The sequence below is a fragment of the Penaeus vannamei genome, chromosome 2 (genome assembly GCF_042767895.1).
Source record: "Penaeus vannamei isolate JL-2024 chromosome 2, ASM4276789v1, whole genome shotgun sequence".
Lineage (NCBI taxonomy): Eukaryota > Metazoa > Arthropoda > Malacostraca > Decapoda > Penaeidae > Penaeus > Penaeus vannamei.
Genome location: NC_091550.1, coordinates 45,068,428 through 45,090,927, shown reverse-complemented (window position 1 = coordinate 45,090,927; position 22,500 = coordinate 45,068,428). Strand labels below are relative to the sequence as shown.

The window sequence follows — 22,500 nt, the reverse complement described above, 5'->3', positions numbered from 1 at the left end:
TTCCTCCTTCGCTCCCTCCTCCCTCCCCTTCCTCCTTCCCTCCCTCCTCATCTCCTCCTTTTCCCCCCTCCTCTTCTCCTTCTCTGCCTTTTCCTCCCTCTCTTCTCCTTTCCTTTTCTCTCCCTCCCTCCCCTTCCTCCTTCGTTACCTTTCCCCCCTCCTCCTTCCCTACATCCCTTCCTCCCTCCCTCCCCCCCTCCCCCCTTACCTTCCCCTCCTTTCGCCTCCCTGGAAGCCCCATGCCCCCGAGAGGCCGGGCGTCGCAAGGGCACGGCAGAGGGAGAGGGGGCGTGGCCAGGGTAGCGCGGCGGGCGGGATCCGATGCCCAAAACAACAGCCGCCGTTGTGGCCGTTTATGCCGATGCCCGTTTATGCCGATGCCCCATTACCATGCCGCTTCGGAGGGCATCGGGGGTGTTTGTATTCTTCGGGGGATTCGGGCTGGGTAGAGAGGGTGGGGGTGGGGGTAGGGGGTAGGGGGGTGTCTTTCTCTCCTCTTTCTTCTCTAGGGGTTTGGGGCTTGGGGCTTGTTTTTTGTGTGTATTTGTCTTCCCACTTTCGCTTTTCGCTTGTTTGTTTTTCTTCTCTGTCTGTCTCTGTTTTTTCTTTTCTCTCTCTCTCTCTCTCTCTCTCTCTCTCTCTCTCTCTCTCTCTCTCTCTCTCTTTCTTTCTCTCTCTCTCTCTCTCTTTCTTTCTCTCTCTCTCTCTCTCTTTCTTTCTCTCTCTCTCTCTCTCTTTCTTTCTCTCTCTCTCTCTTTCTTTCTCTCTCTCTCTCTTTCTTTCTCTCTCTCTCTCTCTTTCTTTCTCTCTCTCTCTCTTTCTTTCTCTCTCTCTCTCTCTCTTTCACTATCTCTCTCTTTCACTCTCTCTCTCTCTCTCTCTCTCTCTCTCTCTCTCTCTCTCTCTCTCTCTCTCTCTCTCTCTCTCTCTCTCTCTCTCTCTCTCTCTCTCTCTTTGAGCATCTGTTACGTGATATTCCTTCCCCGTCTACTCTGTCTCCCTTTCTAAAGCTCGTCCATCTCTTGTTTTCCATTCTCGTTTCTTTTTCTCTTCTCACTTTCTCTCTTCATTTCCTCTCAACTATCTTCTCTATTCGATTGTTCTCTACTGAGCTCTTTCTTCTCTTTTTTTCTTCTTTCTTTAACTTTTTTTTGTTATTTCTCTTTACTTCTCGTCTCCTTTCATTTCGTCTCATCTCTTAATTCATTTTTTTTCTCTTCACTTCTCTCCCATCTTCTGCTTGCTCTCCTCTTCTCTTCTCTCCTCACATCTCCTCTCCTCTCCTCTCTTCTCCTCCCTTTCCTCTTCTCGCTTCTTCTTTCCTCTCCTTGCCTCTTTCCTTCTCTCCTCTCCTCTCTCCTCTCCTCTCCTCTCCTCTCCCTCCCCCTCTTTCCTCTCCTCACTCTCCTCTTTCTACTCCTTCTCTCATCTTCTCTCCTCCTTCTTCACTCCTCCTTCTCCTTCTTCTTCACCTCCTCCTTCCGCTATGCCCCCAAACGGAACACAGAAGCCCCCCCTCCCCGGTGTTTTAGGCATGTCCCGCCCCTCCCTATGTCTCTCTCCTCCTGTTCCCCGTTCTGTTGTGTTCTGGCGCACCTGTGCCTCGTACCTTCCGCTGCCCGCCTCGTCACGTGATACCCTTCGTCGCGTCCCCTCGGTCCTTTTCTGTACCCTGCCTACCCTCTCTCTCTCTCTCTGTCTGCCTGTCTTTCTCTCTCTCTCTCTCTCTGTTTGTTTTTGTTTCTCTGTTGGGCTCTCTCTCTGTGTCTCAGTTTCTCTGTCGGTCTCTCTCTCTCTGTCGGTCTCTCTCTCTCTGTCGGTCTCTCTCTCTCTCTCTGTCTCTCTCTCTCTCTGTGTCTCTCTCTCTCTGTCTGTCTCTCTCTCTCTGTCTGTCTCTCTCTGTCGCTCTCTCTGTCTCTCTCTCTCTGTCTCTCTCTCTGTCTCTCTCTCTCTCTCTCTCTCTCTCTCTCTCTCTCTCTCTCTCTCTCTCTCTCTCTCTCTCTCTCTCTCTCTCTCTCTCTCTCTCTCTGTCTCTCTCTCTCTCTCTCTCCTCTCTCTCTCTCTCTCTCTCTCTCTCTCTCTCTCTCTCTCTCTCTCTCTCTCTCTCTCTCTCTCTCTCTCTCTCTCTCTCTCTCTCTCTCCCTCCCTCCCTCCCTCCCTCCCTCCCTCCTCCCTCCCTCCCTCTCTCCTCTCTCTCCTTCCTCCTCCCTCCCTCCCTCTCTCCCTCTCTCCCTCTCTCCCTTCCCTCCCTCCCTCTCCCTCCCTCCCTCCCTCTCTCTCTTTCTCTCTCTCTCCTCCCTCCATCTCTCTCTCCTCCCTCTCTCTCCCTCCCTCCCTCCCTCTCATCTCGTGTCCCCCTCTTTTTCAACCTCCTGTCATTTGCATTATTTATCTCCTTCCTCCTTCCTTTCGCCCTTTGTTCTTCCCTCCTTTTCCCCAGTCTTTACCCTTCTTCCTAATTTTCCATTCCTCCTCCCTTTCCCCTCATTCTCCTTTCTACTCCGCCTACTTTCTCCCTTTCTTCCTCCTCTCCCTTGGCCCTCCTTCCCATCCCTCTCATTTCATCTCTCCTCTCTCCTCGTCTTTCCTTCCTTACCCCCTACCCTAACTTATCCTCCTCCTCCTCTCTCCTTCTCCTTTTATCCTTCTCTCCTATCCTCCCTCTCTTCTTGTCTCTCCTTCCCTATCCTCTCTCTTCTTCCCTTCGTTGGCCTCTTCCTTCCTCTCCTTTTCTCCCTCTCCTTATCCTCCTCTTCTCCTCGTCTCCCCTTTGCATCCTTCTCCTCTGCTTCGTCTTCTTCCTCTTCCTTCTCCTCCTCCTCCTCCTCCTCCTCCTCCCTCCTCCTCCGCCTCCGTCTCCTCCTCTCCTACCTCCTCCCTTTTCCTCCCCCTCCTCCTCCTCCTCCTCCTCCCCCTCCTCCCCCTCCTCCCCTTTCTCCTCCCCCTCCCTCCCCTTTCTCCCCTCCTCCTCCAACTCCCATCCCCCTCCTCCCCTTTCCTCTCCTCCTCCTCTCCTCCTCCTCCTCCTCCTCCTCCTCCCTCCTCCTCCTCCTCCTCCTCCTCCTCCTCCTCCTCCTCCTCCCTCCTCCTCCTCCTCCGCTCCCATCCCCTCCTCCCCTTTCTCCTCCTCCTCCTCTCCCCCCTCTTCCCCTTTCTCCTCCTCCTCTCCTCCTCCTCCTCCCTAGGGAAATGCAGCTCCGCGACGCCCTCTGCCGCCTTAGCTCTGGCGCGGGCGTGTCTGCGGTCGCCCTCGTTGGGACTCGCTCGCCGCTGAACACTTTTTTCTCTCTTTCTCTTTTCTCTTTGTTAGTTTTCTTTTTTTCATTTATTCTTACATTCGATTTATTTTTGTTGACCTTTTCTCTTTGTTTCCTTTTAAAATGGTTTTTGTATTTTATTATTTTTTATTCTCTATTTCTCTCTGTTCCTTTTTATATTTGTTTTTTACACTTTTTTGGTGGGGGCGGGGGTATGAGGGTGTGTTTAACCATTTATTTAATTATTTATTTATTTATTCATTTATTTATTTATTATCATCTTGTTTCTTTGTATTTTTTTCTGTTGGGGGGAGAGGGTGTTGTATAGTTCGTCTTATTATTATTATTATTATTATTATTATTATTATTATTATTATTATTATTATTATTATTATTATTATTATTATTATTATTATTATTATCATTATTATTATTATTTTGTTATTATTGTTACTCTTACTAATACGACGTCCGTTCCTATGGCGTCATTAAGTATCGTTCTCATTTGACTGATTTATCTGCTTGTTATTGGTGGCTTTAGTTTGGTATCGTTTTGAAATTTGTTCCTTATGTATTCTTGCATTACGGTCGTTATTCGTGTGCTTGATGATTGTTATTATCATTATTATTGTTGTTGTTCTTGTGGTTATCATCATTTTCATTTTACCATCATTTTCATTTTATCATCATCATTATCATTATAACCAATATTATCATTACCATTATCGTAATCGCTATGATAGCTGTTATTATTATTATTATTATTATTATTATTATTATTATTATTATTATTATTATTATTATTATTATTATTATTATTATTATTATTATTATTATTATTATTATTATTATTATTATTATTATTATTATTATTATTATTATTATTATTATTATTATTATTATTATTATTATTATTATTATTCCCATGCGATGCCGTCCTCTTCATATTGAGCGTTATTGCATTCTTTTGGCGTTTGAGGTGAAGGGTCCTTATCCTTGGCCGGATGTCCCCCCCCCCCTCTTCTGCTCCTGCCGGGACAATGTGCTCCTTCTTGCGCCCGACACTTCATTACTCTTCGCTCCCTCATTTCTCGGCTCTCCCTCCTCATTCCTCTGCTTCCCCTCCGTCAACGGCCACTCTTCACCCTTCACCCTCACCCACGCACTCGTTCACGCACCTTCCTCCCTCTCTCCTCTACCTAAGGCTGTACTTTCTTGCTTCTACCCCGGGCTCTACTTCTTGTTCTGCTTCTGGCTCTGCTTCTGGCTCTTCTTCTCTACCTGTGGCTCTACTTCTCTCCTCTACCTCTGGCTCTGGTTTTCTTCTCTACCTCTGGCTTTTCTTCTCTCCTCTACCTCTGGCTTTACTTCTGGCTCTTCTCTCCTCTACCTCTGGCTCTTCTCTCCTCTACCTCTGGCTCTACTTCTCTCCTCTACCTCTGGCTCTACTTATTTACTTCTGGCTCTACTTCTCTCCTCTACCTCTGGCTCTACTTATTTACTTCTGGCTCTACTTCTCTCCTCTACCTCTGGCTCTACTTCTCTCCTCTACCTCTGGCTCTACTTCTCTCCTCTACCTCTGGCTCTACTTATTTACTTCTGGCTCTACTTCTCTCCTCTACCTCTGGCTCTACTTATTTACTTCTGGCTCTACTTCTCTCCTCTACCTCTGGCTCTTCAGGCACTTTCCACACGCACGCATTCTCTGTCCACGTATTTCTCTTCCTTTCTCTTTGTCTTTGTCTTTCTCTTTGTTTTTCCTTGCCTCTACTTCTCTCCCTCTTTCTCTCCTTGCTTCTTGACTTCTCTCATGTCCTTCTTCCGTTTCATACACTTCTTTTCTTTCAAGTATTTTTTCTGTTTTTCTTTTCTTTCTTTCTTTATTTTCTCTCTTTTTCATTCTTTCCCTTTGTATCCTTCCTTTCCTCTCTCTGCGTCCCCCCTCCTTTCTTTCTTCCTCTCTCTCTCTCTTTCTTTGCCTTCCTCGCCCTCCTTCCCTCCACTCTTCTCTCTCTGTTCCTTCCTTTCCTATACCAATTATTCTTCCCATCCTTTTTCTCTTCTCGTGTCTCATCGTCCCTACTTTCTTCCCTCCTTCTCTTAAACCGTTCCCCTCCCTCCTCTTAATCCCTCTTCCTCTTTCTTTCCCTTTCTCCTCCCCTCTCTCTGAGAGTTGGCAGGCACGGTGCCACGGGCGGGGCCTTCAGTGCCTGCTCCCGTCCTTCCCTCCTTCCCCTCCACTCCTGTCCTTTCTCCTTCCATCTCATCTCCCTCCTTCCCTTCCACATTATTCATTCCCTCTTCCCTCTCTCCCTCCCTGCCTCCACTCCTTCCCTCTCTTCCTCCTATCCTCCTTCGCTCCTTCCCTTCCTTCCAACTTCCCCCTCTCCCTCCTTTCCTCCTTCCCCCTCTCTCTCCCTTCCTTCTTCCCCTCTCTCTCCCTTCCTTCTTCCCCCTCTCTCTCCCTTCCTTCTTCCCTCTCTTCCTCCCTTCCTCCCTTCCCTCCCCTCCTTAATTCCCTCCTTCCATTCTTTCCCAGTTCCCTAACCTCCCTCCTCCCCTCGCTCCTAGTCACCCCCCTTCCCCTCGCTACTCCAACGCTCCAGCCCCAATAGTGACTCTGGCTCCGGAGTTGGCGTCGTGGTGGCCGGGAGGAGGGAGGAGCCCCGTCGCACCTCACACGGGGGAGGGGTCGCGGCCTCCGGGGGGCTGTCGCTGATTCCCCCTGGGCGATGGACTGGGGGGGGGGGTTATTTGGGGTTCGTTTGTTGTTGTTGTTGGGGTGGTGGTTGTGGTGGGGGGGGTGTGATGTGGGTGTTGTTGGGAGAGAGTTAGAGGGGGTGTGGATGTGGGAAGTGAGATAGATAGATAGATAGATAGATGAGCGGAGTGTGAGAGAATGAGCGTGTGAGAGTGATAAAGGGGAAAGAAGGGAAGGGGGGGTTGACAGAAGGAAAAGTAAAAGAATAAGAAATCGAGAGAGGGGGAGAGAAAGAAAGGAATGTACATGCGACCGCGTATAGGCCTAGTTGAAGAATGGCGAAGTCGGGAGGAAGAATAACGAGGTCTTTTGTATGTCTAAGAATGGCGATGCTGAAATGGTTTCACGCTGCGATGAAAAAAAAAAACGTTCGCATTTTTTAAAACACGTGCAGGTGTTTTTTTTTCGCTATGTTCTGCCGCGGCGTCGTGTCTGTGTCGCAGATGTTCTTCCTCGATCCCGTCCGCTGCCCCTTCGTGTGGGCCGCTGCAGATGCTCCCAGCTCGGAAAGGTAGCTGCAGGATGCAATATGCAATAGGCTTTTATTTTGGGATTATGCTGTTGTCTCTTCTTCCTTTCCCTGAGCCTGGGAGACTAGCGCGGCGGCCGGGTCTGGATGTGTGATTATTTATCCAAGATCATGTCCGAGAATCAAGGTCTTTCCCGGGCCGTTTTTCTGTCAGCGTCGGCCTGCCTCTGGGTGCCACCCCGCCCCTCCTCGCGCTTCCTCCCCTCTCCCCCTTTTTCTCCCTTTCCCTTTCTCCTCCCCTTCCCTTTCTGCCTTTCTTCCTACTCCTCCTCCTCCTCCTCCCCGTCCTCTCTCCCCCCGTGCGTCCCTCGTACGCCGTCACAGCCAAGCGAGGATATTGCATTATGCACAACACGTTATTGTGAAGGCTGTTGTGTTGCAAACCGGACGGCGGGCCATTGTGGGGCCTTCGCCACCCGCGCGCCACGGGGAAAGTGAGCGGGGGGGGGGGGGGAGCGCATTCGGGAGATGAGATAGGAACCTTTGTGTCTGTGAGTCCTATCTGTTGTCGCTGTCATGGAACGTCGGCGTTCGTGGCCAGCTCCCTGCGTCTGGCGAGGGCGTTGCGAATGCGTGTAGGGTGACGCGGCACGGGGCCTGCTGAGCGTGGGCGCCGTGGCGATCGGCGGTCGAGGAGGCGTGCTGCCGTGCGCGAAGACGAGTGAGCCAGCGTGTGTTTCCATGTTCTAGTCGCGGGAGCCAGGACGCGGATGCTGGTGCTGAGACGCGGAGCCCGAGGTCGCGCCATCTCGCCTCCGTCAGCAGCGGAGGCAGCAGGGACGGTCAGCAGAACAGGGGCACTTGACGCCACGCCCCGGGAGTTGACACGGACGCGGCAGAGGTGGCGCACGCGGGTTTCTGCGAGACGCGAATCGGCGGCGCCGGAGGGACACGTAAAGGGAAGATCCAGGAGGCGGGGCGGTCCTGTGAGTCACCCGCGGCCCGCCCGTCCCCTCGGGTCCCCTCTCTGCGGCTCTCGTTCGGGGCGGAGCCTCTTGCATGGTGGTGCTTGCACGCACGCACGCCCCCTCCTTCCCCCGCCCGCGCCCACCACCCTGTGTACGCGCGCCGACGCCGGCGAGCGAGACGCAGGTGACGCGACACGTGCTGGCGCTCTGTGTGAGGGAGGTGGCAGCCGCGGTGCCACGGGCGGGGCCTTCAGAGCCTGCTAGAGCCAGGAGGCGGCGAGAGGCCGAGGGAGTCGCGAGGAGGACCCGGGGATGGTGGGCGCTCGCTCCTAGGCCTAGGCGCGCCCCCTGCCCTGCCCCTTCGCGCGGAGAGTGCCTCGCCCGGCCTACGCCAGGGGGGCCCTATGAAGAGCATGTGCTGCTGCTGGGCCCCCCAGAAGGAACAGGTAAGCTCGGCGGAGGCGCGGCTGACTGCGCTCGTGTTGGCAGGCGGGGTAGGCAAGGAAGGCGATTGCATGTATATGTATGAGAGAGGCAGTCAGTGAGACAGTGAGACAGTGAGACAGTGAGACAGTGAGACAGTGAGACAGTGAGACAGTGAGACAGTGAGACAGTGAGAGAGAAAGAGAGAAAGAGAGAAAGAGAGACAGTGAGACAGTGAGACAGTGAGACAGTGAGACAGTGAGACAGTGAGAGAGAAAGAGAGAAAGAGAGAAAGGGAGAAAGGGAGAAAGGGAGAAAGGGAGAAAGAGAGAAAGAGAGAAAGAGAGAAAGAGAGAAAGAGAGAGAGAGAGAAAGAGAGAAAGAGAGAAAGAGAGAGAGAGAGAGAGAGAGAGAGAGAGAGAGAGAGAGAGAGAGAGAGAGAGTTTAAAAACAAGCATACGTGACTCACACACACACGCCTCGACAAATATGTTTATGTCTAGTGAAAGCTGCAATAGACTGTAAACAACGGGCGGTTGCATTAATTGCCTCAGGCTTTTGAAGTATGTTGATGTCATATGCACACGGGCCACCAGGATGCATATGCAAGAGAGGAAGGAATTCAGGTTATGGGAGCTCATATGGCGCAGGAAACCGTGTTTGTTGGATGCACGTTGTCGGCGTGTGTACAGGACGTGAGACGCGTGATATATGTCGTTGCACGGAAACCCTTCTGAAAGTGTGAACGGGGGATGGAAAGAAAGCAAAAAGAGGAAAAATAAGGGCATTGCATTGGTGGAAGGGAGAAGATGAATAATAGAACTATGAATGAGAGTAAGAGGGAGAGAGAGGGGGAGAGAGAGAGAGAGAGAGAGAGAGAGAGAGTGCGACAGAGGGACAGAGAGAGTGAGAGAGAGAGAGAGAGAGAGAGAGAGAGAGAGAGAGAGAGAGAGAGAGAGAGGGGGGGGGGAAATATATCCCCACCTCCACCCAAAAAAGAAATAGACGATGTGTGAAGGGGGGGGGATGAGGGGAGGGACGAGGGGACGAGGCAGCGTGGTCTCCGGGGAAGCAAGACGTGAGCAGGACGTGCGGCATGACGAGGGTGACGGCCTGGGGGCATGACAGTGCAGGGAGGGTGGGTGATGGAGGAGGAGTAGGGGTCAGGTAGCGATAGACCACGCGCCATAAGGTCGGTCATCCCGGCGGATAGAGACGCCACGCACGTCCTTGTGGGTGTCACGGTGACCAGCGGGCTTCTAATGCGGCGCTGTCTTGGCGCGGTCACGTCTCCTCGCGGCGCCGTCAATGTCCCGTGACAGGGGCCTCGCTGTCACTCTTGATTTTCCTCTCGAATGCCCCGTCGGAGGACAGCGGGCATGGGGGCGGGGGAAGAGCGCTCTCTCTCTCTCTCTCTCTCTCTCTCTCTCTCTCTCTCTCTCTCTCTCTCTCTCTCTCTCTCTCTCTCTCTCTCTCTCTCTCTCTCTCTCTCTCTCTCTCTCTCTCTCTCTTCTCTCTCTTTCTCTCTCATTCATTCATTCACTTATTTGCTTCTCTTTCTCTCAGCCTCCTAAATCGCTTCCTTTTACCCTCCCCCTTCTACACAGGCAACCCCTTCATCCTCTCTCTTTTAATCTCCCTCTCCCTTTTCCTCTCTCCGCACTCTTCCCCCCCCCCCACTCTCCCCCCATCAGGTAATCCCACTGCATCTTTGGAAATCGCACGGGCTTGGTCACGGCGGCGGGGGCAGTGGGTCGGCCGCTTCGTGTCTCCGGGGGAAGGTTCGGATGGGCTCGCTGGCTGCGTTCGAACCGCTTGGCGCCGATGGGGACACGTGGTTCGAATCGGTGGGTTGGCTTCCAGGGTCGGGGGTCGGGGGTCGGTTCTGAGGTTCTGGTGTTGTTTTTTGTTTCTTTGTTTTATGTTTTGGGTTTGGGTTTGTTTATTTATTGATGGGTTTTGTTTGTTTGTTTGTTTGTTTTTTATTTCTTGTTCGTGGTGGAGTTTTTTTTTGTATGGGAGGAGGGGGAAAGACGTCCAAATATATGAAAGGGCGTTTTGAAGCCTACGGGGGATATTTTCAGCGGATTGCTCGAAGCTCTGTCGTTTGCCAAATCATACAGAAGGTAGCTTAAAATGCACTGGTTCTTGTTATGGTTCTTGAGCCACTTCCTCCTCCTCCTCCTCCTCCTCCTCTTCCTCCTCCTCCTCCTCCTCTTTCTCCCCTCCTCCTCCTCCTCCTCCTCCTTCTCCTCCCCTCCTCCCCTCCTCCAGCAGCAACCAGGGAGGGACGCGGAGGTGCCCTAATACGCAGCATCCTGACCCTCGCTCGCACAACATCCCCTCTTGACCCCCACCTGCCCATCCTACCCCACCCTCCACCTTCCCCACCTGTCCCACCTGGCTCCCCTTCCCCACCTTAACCTGCCCCGCCTACTCCACTTGCCCTCACCTTCTTCGACCTTTCCTACCTGTCCTACCTTCGCCTTTCCCACTTTCCCCACATACCCCACCTTCCCCATCTACTCCACTTACTCTACCTTCCCCCACCTCCTCCACCTTCCGCACCTACCCCCACCTTCCCCACATACCCCATCTTCCCCACATACCCCACCTACCCCACATACCCCACCTACCCCACATACCCCACCTCCTCCACCTTCCCCACCTACCCCCACCTTCCCCACATACCCCATCTTCCCCACATACCCCACCAACCCCACTTGCTTCTCCTTCCTTATTTATCCCCTCGAGAAAGCCGCCCCACTGGAGGCCAAAGACGCGGAGACGACTCAAAGGTAAAACTTCACGATCGTGTTGGCTGGCAAAGGGCCGAAGCTGCTCGTCGGATGGTCTTGGTCTAGAGGGCTGGGGGTCTAAGGGGCAAAGGGGGAATGGTAGGCGAGTGTTCTCGTTGTAGTTGTAATTCTTTGTGTATTTTTTGGGGGGTGGGGGGTGGGGGTGGGATGGGGGGTGGGGAGGGGTGGGGAGGGGTGCCTTTGGGAAATGAAGTCGGATTTACGGTTTTTGGAAGTTTTTGTGGAACTTTTTCGTTATAGGAACCAGTGAGTTGCTTTCTTTGGGTAGGGTTATAGTGTTAAGGTAGCGTGCGTGTAGCGTAGTGACTTTTCCATTAATTTCGGGAGTCTCATCTGTTGTGGAGAGTTTGGAGTGTTATGAGAGAAAGCCAAAACAACAGCAACAAAACAACAACACAATTATCCTTTGTTTTAGCAAATCGTGTTGTTTATCCCAAAGGCCGTGGGCACGGGAGGAGCTGCCCTGGAGTGAGATGCTGGTGCTTCAAAAGGTGTAATTCATATTGATTCGATGACATCTAATAGCGCCAACTCTGTTTTGCCCCGAAGCCACCTGGGGTCGTTGGTTCAGATAAACATCAGTACTTGGTGTGTAAGGCCGTCGCATGATTTATGCACGTCACGTTCGATGTGTCAGATTGTATGTCGTAATCACCAGTTGGGCGTAATATGTATTATGTTGGATGCTTTCTCTTTTTTTCTCTTTTTTCACTTCTCTATTTCCCCTTTCCTTACTCTCTCCCTTCCTATTCGTTTTGCATTCCTTTCCCGTTCTGCCCCTTCTTCCTCTTCGCTACCCCTCTCACTCCCTTCTCCTTTCCCATTATTTTTTTCGCCTTCTCTACCACTTCCCCATCCCCTTCTCCTTCCCCCTCCCTTTCCCTTTCCTTTTCCCTTTCCCCATCCCTTTCCCTCTCCCTCTCCCTCTCCCTCTCCCTCTCCCTCTCCTTCTCCCTTTCCCTTTCCCTTTCCCTTTCCCTCTCCCTCTCCCTTTCCCTTTCCCTCTCCCTCTCCCTCTCCCTCTCCCTCTCCCTCTCCCTCTCCCTCTCCCTCTCCCCATCCCCTTCCCTTTCTCTCCCTCTATCGACCTCATTTCCCCATTCCGTTCCAAAAACCACAAGCCAGTGCCCGAACACCTGAATTCCTAACGCCCTTCTCTCGTTGCAGCTAAGTGACAGCGGGGGTCCTGGCGACAGCGGCGGCGGCGGCGGCGGCGGGAACAATGTGGGCAACGGAGGCAGCGGCGGGAACTCTCTCACCCGCGGCGGATCCACGCGCGGCAGCCTGCGGAAGGTACGTGCTGGAAGGGATGCTAATTGCTTCTTTGTTTATGAGATGATGAGCGGTATTAGTATTGTTTGATTTCTCGCGATGCGGAGGAGGAGCCGAGGCGTCCTTTTGTTCTGATGGTGGTGGGAATAGGACGTCTGGGTGTTGATGGTATTAGAGATGAGGTCATTATTTTTATTTGTAGGATTATCATATAATAACGTCATTTCGGGGAGAGGGAAAACTGCTGAGGTTACGATATTCATTTTTTTTTACTGGAAGATATCCCCCCGATTTTTTTTCCTATTTTAGAAACGGATGACTCATAACGTGTAATGATCAGAATTCCTTGTTGTCTCAGGTGCTGCCGTCAGTGCCCGACATGGACCAGCAGCTGTCCATGGCCGCCAAGATGATAGACCGCAGGACCTCCACGCCCAAGGGGAACCACTCCTACAGCCCCTACTTCCTCGAGTACACGCTCCTGGCCGAGTAGTGAGTAGAGATAGTCCCTGTGGCGGGGCTCTGTTGCGTGGGTGTGAAGAAGAGGGGTTTAATGGGTGGGGGGTGAGGAAGGTGGGGGTGGGTATCTGTTTTTTTATCTTCTTTTTCTTTTGTTTTTGTTTTCTTTCTTCTCTTCTTTCTTTATTTGTCGTTTTTCTTTCTTTCTTTTTTCTTTTTTCTTCTCTTTTTTCTTTCTTCTTTTCTTCCTTCCTTCCTTCCCTCCTTCCTTTCTTCTTTTTCTGTGTTAATATAATTTTCTTTTCTGTTGTGCAAGTTGTCTTTTTATTCCTCTTCTTTTCCTTCTTATTGTTTTTATCTTTTTTTCTCTATTTCTTTTCTCTTTTTTTTTCTTTCTTACTTTAATGGTGTGTTACTGGATTTTGAGAATAGTGGGAAATGCTTAATTAGTGTATATTAAGATAATTGCTGTCAATATATATTTGTATAGTTTTTTTTAGTACAAGTCATTTTGCTATTGAATGTCCATAAAAGATATTTAGAAAGTTGCTCATTTGGATTGCTATACCATATATTATATGTAAAAGATGCATTAGTCAGGGGTACAGATCTTTACATTCCATTATGAATATGTCTTTTTTGCCAACAATTAGAGCAAAATATTTTTAGTATGTAGAATGCAAATGCACCAAAAGGAAGTGGAATATTATCTTTTGTATTAGCACAAGGAATGGTGATATTGATTATCAAGATTGACATTTATATTAGTATTTAGGAGATGAAGTCATTATTGAGATTGATTTGTCAGAGAGAGAGAGATTCATAGTTTTGTGTAGAACAGATTATTGTGGAGGTGTTTTTTATCTTGTGTGTAAATGTTCTTGAATAGGCATGCAATTTATTTTTTCCAGGCATTTTCAGATATGTTAGATGATTTTAGGCAACAATTTGTTATTATTATTGTTATTGTTATTATAATTATTGCTATTATTATTATTATTATTATTATTATTATTATTATTATTGTTATTATTATTATTATTATTATTATTATTATTATTATTATTATTATTATTATTGTTATTTAAATTGTTTAGACCCTGTCTTCTTGGCTTTCCCCATGATGTATTTCCACCGATTTGATGAGTGACATCACCATAAAATGTATTGTAGTTCTGTTGATTTAGCTGCACAGTAACATGCACTCTGAACCTTATAGTTCCTTTGTTTCTTGCAGTAATCTATTGCAGAAGCAGAGACTATCAGGAGTTTATGTTGTGCCATCTGGCAAATCACCGCTTGGTAAGTCTGCATTTCGAATAGATTTTGTTGTTGTTGTAATGAATATTGGGTATTGTGTAGAGTGAATTGATGTTCTCTTTCAAAATTTAGGGCTGTTTTTTTTTTTAATGCGTCTCATTGTTTCTGATGCTAATTTGGCTATGATGGTGATGACTTTGTACGAAAGCCTGCTAGGAGTGTGCCATTTGTTCATTATTTTTATTTTTTGTCTAGGCTCCTTGACCTAACTCTAGTTTTAAAACTCAAATGAAAGTGAGAATAAATTTCTTTTTTCATTAGTGATAGCATAGCAGAGAATTTTAAGGCACTATTATAAAGACTTGAAAAGATCATCTTTCAAATGCAAGACTGAAAGCTCCTTATTGATTTATTATCATTATTCTTGAGAATTTATTTGTTTCTTCATAATGCGAGAGAATCAATTTTCCCTCCATGCTACAGTACAGACTGAGTGAATTCTTCTCAGGACATTAGAGAATGGGTATATTAATTCCTTTTTCCCCTTTAACAGTGTGGTTTGGAGTCATCTTCATCCGTCAGGGAATGTACCAAGAGGGAATCTTCCGTTTTAACCTCCACATCCCCGAGAATTATCCTGATGGCGATGTGCCGGTAAGAGAAACACAAAATACATAGAATGGGGACACGTGGTTCAAATAGAAGAATAGAGGAATGATCTAGATAATGATCTGTTAAATGTGTAATTAGTTTATGGATTCTCTTATTGGTAGATGCGTGTAATATCAATGACGCTTTCTTTAAATTGTTGGTTACACATATTGTTTAGTGAAATGATTCATTCTCATTTATGTTTTTCATATATATATACATGAATATGTTTGGGGATAAATTGTTCATTGATTAATATGTTATTTTGTTGGGGAATTAGGTATTATATTGATATTTTAATGCCAAATGAGTGAAAGACTTCGATTATTCATTCATTCAGATATGATGAATGGGAATACATTATCATATTCGCTGTATGATGTGAAAATAATGCATTACTTGACATTCATTATTTTTTTCTTTTTTGTTATGTACAGACAGTGGTGTTTGAAACTCCTGTGTTCCACCCCTTAATTGACCCTGAAACCTTGGAACTGGACATCAAAAGAGGCTTTGCCAACAAGTGGCGTCGGAACGTAAACCACCTATGGCATGTGCTACTCTATGTGCGCCGTTGTTTCTACAAGATAGAGACAACCCATCCTCTTAATCCAGAAGCCGCTGTACTGTGAGTGTTAAAGGACTGGAGTCTATTTACGTGTCTGTCTGTTTCTCTCTCCCCCCTCCTTCTCTCTCCCTCCTTTCCTCTCTCTCCCCCCCTCTCTCTCTCTCCCCTTCCCCCCCTTTTCCATCCATCCCTTTCAATCTCTCATTCTCAAATTTTCTTTAATTATAGAATGATATGATATAAGTAATGATACCATTGTTTTGAAGCTCATTCAAGTTCATAAGATATGAACTTGACATATTTTAAAATAGATCATGAATAGTGTTAGAAGAGACAGTAGAAAATTGATACATACCAATTCACTAACACGGCTTTACAGATATGACAGCGACAATGAAATGTTCGTCCTGCGGGCTCGAGCGTGTGTGGATGCTAGCAAGGAGATTGTGTATGACCCACCGGCTACAAATGACCCTCATGCAATCGTCTTTTCCCCTTATCAGCCAGCCGTTCATGACCCCGTTCGTGAGGAAATGAAAAAGGAGAGAGTAAGTCTTTGTGTGATCTTTTTTATTTGTGATTTTTATGTGAATAAGGGGAATAATGCAGTTCATATTTCTTATTCTGTTCAGTGCATTATTGTGTCTAATTAATTTTTGGCAAGACAGATATACAAATATCATAAATAGTGTTTATTATATCTCTCCCAAATATGATACCAATTCCTACTTGTTTAATTAGTGTGTTTAATTAGATATAAGTAAATATAGCAACTGATTATTGTAAAAGCATTCTCACTAAAATGCTTGTAATTGATGTTTGCATAGTATGCATTAATTTTCTTAGTAAGATTTGGCTCTTTATTGAAAATGTGAATACCAAATGCATGGCTTGCTTTTGAAATGCAAAGATTTTTAAATAACACTGGTAAATTAAGAGTGTGATGGAGATACTAAAATATTGTGAAAAATGAGGGATTATATTTTTTTTAGTTGAGAATTTTAGTTGAGAAAATGAGGTTTTGAAGTAACAGAGTACTATCATCTAATAGTCCATTGAATAAATTTGTTTTTTTATACAGACATCAGTTATGACAGTATATATGATATTGAAGTATTAGACCTTTTTGTTGAATTAATGTACAGGCTGCACATTAACAAAATGAGCATGATGTTTATGATGTTTTCTAGAGTGCATAGACCATGCAGATTTTTCAAATATTATTTTCCCAACTTCACTCCTGTACCAAGAATCATATTTACCATTTGAAAATCTACCTTACAGATAGCTGGGTCTGTCTGTATATAGTGAAAATATGAACATTGATTAAGTTCATGCTAAAACTAGTAAGTGATATTGAGTTTCATTGTGTAACAATAACAGTGCGAGAATTTGGCACTGGAGGAAAATATGATTGGGGGAAAATGTGTAATTTATCAGAAGCTTTGGAGATGTAATATAATATATGCTATTGCTATTAACAAGGAATCATCACCATTCATACCTATGAAATAGAGGTTTAGGAACATTCAGAATTTTATCGTGTACCCTTACTGTAAAATTTAACCCCATGAACAGTCAGCCAAGACGTGCCTTTGCCCAGTGACAACTGTCAGCCAGTTCTCGTATTTAACTAATTAGAATGAAGGAATAACATATGTAGTAACAGAACATGATTTTGGAAGCTAATAAAGTACTTAATACTCTGTTAGAAATATAACCAATTTGTACTGTGTATGGTAGTCTCTGGGTTAAACTGAAAAGTTTGCACATTTTGGTAATTACTGTATTTACATTTTGTATAAATGACGTTTCATTAGATTACAATACTCAGTTTTACATTGATTACTGGAGATAATTCAACAGGATGGTATTCCTGTATGGATGCATGAAATTGCACCAGTGTTACTGATTACTAACCCATTGATACCGGTTGGGCATGCTTATTTACCCCGTCCTGTGTGAATTTAAACTATTGATTTTGCTTGTACATATGACTTCACAGGCGGTTAGTCACTAAGAACTCAGTTAATAGGGCTAACTGGTCTTACCTGTTTATCCTTTCCCTTGAATTTTCATTTGTGTGTGTTAATAACAATAATGTTAAAAAAGACGATAGTACTTCAATAAAATAAATGCAAGAATGATGTAGACAGATGAGGTCAGGTAGGTCTAGTAATTGACTTCTTGGTGACTAAGTGATTGCGAAATAAAATTAACAAAAAAAATTATAGTGGACAGTGCATGTACCAGTGGTTTAAGGATGACTGCTAATGTTGTTGTTTTTTCTTTCTTTCTCTTTCTATGTCTTGATTGCATTATTAGTACTGATTAGTATTTTTTGTTGATCAGTTCTAATAAGAGAACAGGGTCCTTTTTCATGCAGTCGTGCTAACACCGCTTTCCCTATTGCTTTCAGAATGACTCAGAGGGGTCCCTGAAAGAGGGCAGCAGCAGCAATGGCCTCTCGTGGGTCAAACCAGGTACTCTGCAGATCTTCTCGAAAGCAGCGTCTTGACAAACACCTTAAGCCTCGTAAGCCGCTTGGTCAGAAAACGTCTCACAGCTGTCTTGAGATTTGGACTCTACAGTGTGCGTGTGTTGGTCACAGTATCTCTTTTTCCTAAAATCATATGTCGGAACCTTACCCTGGGGCTTTGGCTCCTGTCGGCTGAAGTTATCCTTGGCCCGATATGTGCGTGACATAGTGTGCGTCTCTTTTTGGCAAGGTGTGTTTGCGGTCGGTGTCTCAGAGACCGAGTGACTCAAATGAGTTTTGTAACTTGAGGTGGTATTTGTGATGTCTCATGTTGTGGGTGCTCTTGTGTGTCACAAACATTTACACCAGACACAAACTTCTTATATGATTTTTATTTTTTGATGCCCCAAAGTTTTTTGGATATTGTAACATTTGATTGTGTTTTGGAATCAGCCCCCAGTGAAGAATAAATACATAGGCTTTAACATGAATATTTTTTACTGTGATGAAATGTTACTGGAAGCCAGGTACGACTATCAAAAAACAGAAGGCAAATATACTTAATGTATTTTAGAAGGATTGCAAGCCAATCTTCTGGAACCCTTTTAAACACCCTGTAATTTTTTTCCTCTTCCAAAAAGATGTGTCATATTTGCTCTTAAAAAAAAAAAAATTAATACAGTTACTGTTAAGATTATTCTTAATTTGGGTCCTTTTCATGATGATGTTGACAATTTCAAACATTAAGGGTGAAATGTATTCCTTACTCAATTTGAGTTAAAAGATGTCTTGATGCTATTTACAAACACTTGTTAGTATTTCTCAATAATTTTAGACTTTTTCTCTGTTACCCCCATATAATTAAGGAGTGTTTTTAACCATTATTCTTAAAATTGCCATAAGCAAGTAAAAAAAAGCATAAGATTTAGCATATGCACTGAAGAGAGAACAAAAACAACATTCCCTCCATTTTAAGAAAAAAAAAAATTCTCAGATACTAATATGTGATAGTTTGTCTTGTAGGAATCGTCTATTTTTGTTCCATCATAAACTCCAGGAACTCTAGTCCCTCCATATGTCGTCTTACACATACAGCATATCTTCTCAGATCAAACTATTTCTTAGAGATGAAGCCAAGTAACATCTATTTTTCCTTTCTTTTTTTTCATTATTCATATGGAGCGAAGTCAGTAATGTATCTATGCAGATTTTTTATTGATGTAATCAGGCACTTTTTTATGAAGTACTGATCGGCAATCTGTTTAATTGTTTTGTACGATATGTAAATAAAATTATTAACAAAATTCTTGTTTGTGATTCATTTACCTTGTGTTGCAGAATTAGCAATGAGTTTGATGGTAAGATATTGCTCTCTCACAAACACTATCATATTTATTGCATATATTCCCACGATATGATTAACTTTATTTTTGCGTCATATTGGAATACTTGTGGAAAGTGCTAATTTAAAGTAAATGTAAAATTTACTTGTCTATCTTTCCTTTCCCTTTTTCCTTTTTCATTTTTTATCACTTTTACTTTTTCTTTGATTATCTTATTATTGATTTTTGATATCGGACAAGAGAAAGACCGTGGATGATGAAATGAAGGTCAGTGAGCCAAAGGGGCAATGTGGAGCAATGTCTTGTTTTAAACTGACACCCATTAGAAAGGACAGCTAGATGCATTTCTACGAAAGAAATGGACTATTATGTTGTGACTTGTTAGGAACTACCTATTAGTCACCATTATAATAATGGAGTAATCCTATTCCACTTAATAAAAAATAAGTTGATTATGTGATTATTCCATTGCAATTTTACCATAATACCAAACTTTGTGAATCAGAATAGAGGGGTGTAAGGAATGCTGATATGCAATTTAACACTGTTTATAAATTGATTCTGTAAAGTTATCTGGTTGAAAATAACAGCAGATATATCACTACACCTTGGTGAAGTTACTCAACTTTATATTTTAACCTGCTTTGTATACATTTAACTTGACAACTTGTTCATTTATCATGTCACTCATTCTCACTTACATTCCTCACAATATATTCTCTTCAATTAAGAATGTAAATGATGCATGCATGTGTGGTTGTCATAAGCATATTGAGATCAGTAACTTTATTTGCATTTTCATTCATCCTTTAAAATTTCATATACACATAAGTTCGCAGTTTGACATTTGATTTACTAACCTTCCACTTGTTCTTAGATTAATAAGATGACGTGCATACTTAACTATTTAAGCATTCCTGTGTGGGCGTATTTGTGTAATCAACACTGTTCTTGTGAATGACTGCTTAATCTGTATTAAAATGTATGTACTACCAAAATGACATGAATAATCTAGTAATTTGATTCTACTGTACGTTCTGGAAGGGAAGAATCAAGCTGTAAAGTCCCCAGAACTATAGAACCCATAGCAAATGCTAAATGTGGTACCATGAAGTTCTTGCTACACGCTAAACCAGGGGTGTCAGACTCGTGGCTCGTAGACCATATGTGGCCCATGGGATGGTCATAAGTGGCCCGCAGGGTGACAGTAATAATTATTAGCCTGTGATGTCATGAATGAAAATGTGATATACATGTTATTGCGTCTCATGATCTTAGAAAACCAGGTATGTGCCTTTCTTGGAGACAGTACCTGAAATGAAACTTAGCCAGCGAAGGGTTTCTGAGTCTGACACCCTAGAACTACGCAATAATATTGCTCTGTTAATGACATGAAGCCTCGCTGGAAGGGACCTTAAGACGTAATGTAGGGTTACCGCCATTAGAGAAGTCCATCGTTTCACAGGACGTGTAAATGCTCGATCGCTCGTCTCCTTGCTGGCAAGACGTACACATTTTCTGCATGGTTATGGCGTTCATGATCTGCGCCATGTTCTCAACCTCGGACGAGACCATCGCCAGGTCGTCCTTCATCTGCCTGGCGTCATCTCTCCTCTCGTCGGCATCCCACACGAGCAGGTCCAGCCCGAAGCGGAGGGCGTCCATGCTGCTCTCCACGTTGCCGTCGGCGTCGTTCGAGTACTGGGCCGTTTTGCTGAGGGTGCGGAAGTTGGCGAAGGCGTTCCTGCGGCGAGACACATGGTCGCGGGTGCGGGCGATGCGGAGGACCACGTCCATGGTTTCCTGGGGGAGACCTGTGTCCTGCAACGTCTTCTGCGTCAGGACGTGCGTCCAGCCGTACAACGATGGGCACAGGGATATCCTGTGGTGCAGCAGTCCAAGGATTCCCTTGGGCAAGATCCACTTGAGCCACTTGCTGAACATGATGGCTTCGAAGTGCGAGATGAGGTCCGTCTGCCGCACGAGGAGGTCGAGGCCCGCCGACTTCTGCAGTCGTTGGATGTCAGAAACGGCGAGACCAACGAGCAGATTCATGAGGATGATTGTGACGAAAATGAGAAAGACGAAGAATATGATGTGAGTCGTCTCCGGATACAGCAGCTTCTCGTCGCCATAAAACAAATCGTTGTACTCGATCTCGCCCGTCATCATGACCATCGTCTTTATCAGCCTATATCCGTACTTCCCGAACGACTCCTGGTTGGGGAAGAGCACGCCGAAACTCAGCGAAAAGGCAGTGAGCAAGCACGCGTACGCGCACAGGAACTTGGCGAAATTCTTGGTGACGTGCGTGAACATGTGGATATAGACCCCGAACAAAGGAAATCTGCCGATGAGCGAGAGGAGCTCCGCCCACGTCAGGAGGATGACGACGGCGGCCAGGTGGTGCTCCCAGTTCCTCGTGTCGTGGCGGACGTACGACGAAATGGTGATGGTGAGCGTCAAGATGATGATGGGCCAGATGAGGACGTTGTCCCACGAGGAGAAGTAAGTCCTCGGGGTGTCGATCATTTGGAAAATCTCCTTCAGGAGCAAGATCCCAAAACCGAACCAAATGATGTACAGCAGACTGACCATGAAGGCTTCGTAGTGCAGGCCACAATCCCTTCTCAGGAGATTATCTTCCTCGTCCTCAAAAGGACCTTGAGGCTCAGCAGCTTGCTTGGACTGTGTGGTGGCGTTCAGGTGGTAGCACGAGGCTGCTGGGAACACCACCATGATGTAGCAAGACAGTAAAGCGACCAACACGGAGTAAAAGATCAGGTTGAAAATGAAGAAGTTTCGGACCCGAAGCCACTTCAGTAAGAGAAAGATTTCACAGACAGGGTGTTTCAGGAGTAACTTCTGACCTTCACGACTGAAGCACGAGAGCATTCGGCTTTCCATACCAATGGTGTCGCCAGGTACCAACACACGGAAGTTTATCTGGGCCTGAAAAAAATGCATAGACAAATTAAAGACGGTTTCTGTTACTACCAAAAAGAGATTTGGAAAAAAGGTAATAATGGAAAGTATATAACCACAGTCATGAGGAATCGTGAATTTAAAAAATGCTGTAGCAAAATATCACACGTATCAAAATGCTGTGATAAGGTAAAAAGGCGCCACAGAAGCCAAGAAGTTCCTAAAGAGCTACGCAAACTGACCTGAGAATCTCTCTCTTGATGGTCATGGTCGGTGAAGGATATGGCGGCGTCGAGGTTCTCCTGGATGGTCGCGAGGACCGTCGGAGTCCTGCGGAGGATGAGGTGTAGGGCCGACACGCCGCCCTGCGTGCGCGCCGTCACGTCGGCGCCGTGATTCAGGAACAGCAGGACGCAGTAGGAGGAGTCGTGGACGGCGGCGATGTGCAGGGGCGTGTAGCCGGACAGATCCGCCGCGTTGGTGTCCGCCCCCGCCTCCAGCAGGAGCCGGAGGCACTCGTGCGACCTCGAGCCCTTGAAGATGCCGTAGTGCAGGGGCGTCTTCAGGTCGCGGTCGCGAGCGTTCGGGTCGGCGCTGAAGCTGAGGAGCACCTGCACCGTGTCGTAGCTCTGGGACTTGGCGGCCAAGTGCAGCGCCGTCTGCCCCATCTGGTTCTCCTGGTTGGGGTTGGCGCCGGCCTTGAGCAGCTGGTGCGCGATGGTGTAGTAGCCTTCGTTGGAGGCGATGTGGAGGGCGGTCATCTTGCTGGTGCCCTTCGAGGCCCTCACGTTGGCCCCGGCGCTCAGGAGGATGTCCACCACGTTGGGCAAGTCCTCGTACACAGCC

The 22,500-nt window shown here is 46.2% G+C and overlaps 2 protein-coding genes across 6 annotated transcripts in view; one reads left to right on the top strand and one right to left on the bottom strand.

The window, feature by feature from the left end:
* Positions 1–18,690, top strand: part of LOC113816307 (AKT-interacting protein) — a 98,373-nt gene extending 79,683 nt beyond the window's left edge. For 2 of the 4 annotated variants that reach the window (XM_070137324.1, XM_070137347.1), the window contains exons 2-8: positions 11,865–11,990; positions 12,328–12,461; positions 13,666–13,730; positions 14,242–14,342; positions 14,777–14,967; positions 15,287–15,455; positions 17,327–18,690. In XM_070137324.1, the coding sequence (XP_069993425.1) occupies positions 11,865–11,990; positions 12,328–12,461; positions 13,666–13,730; positions 14,242–14,342; positions 14,777–14,967; positions 15,287–15,455; positions 17,327–17,425 (885 nt within the window). In that variant the 3' untranslated portion in view covers positions 17,426–18,690. Of the gene's footprint in view, positions 1–7,237; positions 7,902–11,864; positions 11,991–12,327; positions 12,462–13,665; positions 13,731–14,241; positions 14,343–14,776; positions 14,968–15,286; positions 15,456–16,191; positions 16,254–17,326 lie in introns of all 4 variants that reach the window. The other 2 variants (XM_070137333.1, XM_070137339.1) reach the window with 2 other exon arrangements.
* Positions 18,691–19,500: 810 nt separating this feature from the next.
* Positions 19,501–22,500, bottom strand: part of LOC113816305 (transient receptor potential channel pyrexia) — a 10,413-nt gene continuing 7,413 nt past the window's right edge. For both annotated transcript variants that reach the window (XM_070137317.1, XM_070137312.1), the window contains exons 5-6: positions 21,897–22,500; positions 19,501–21,681 (exon numbers count right to left, since the gene is read on the bottom strand). The exon at positions 21,897–22,500 is cut by the window's right edge and continues 744 nt beyond it. In XM_070137317.1, coding sequence (XP_069993418.1) covers positions 20,113–21,681; positions 21,897–22,500 — 2,173 coding nt within the window. In that variant the 3' untranslated portion in view covers positions 19,501–20,112. The remainder of the gene's footprint in view (positions 21,682–21,896) is intronic.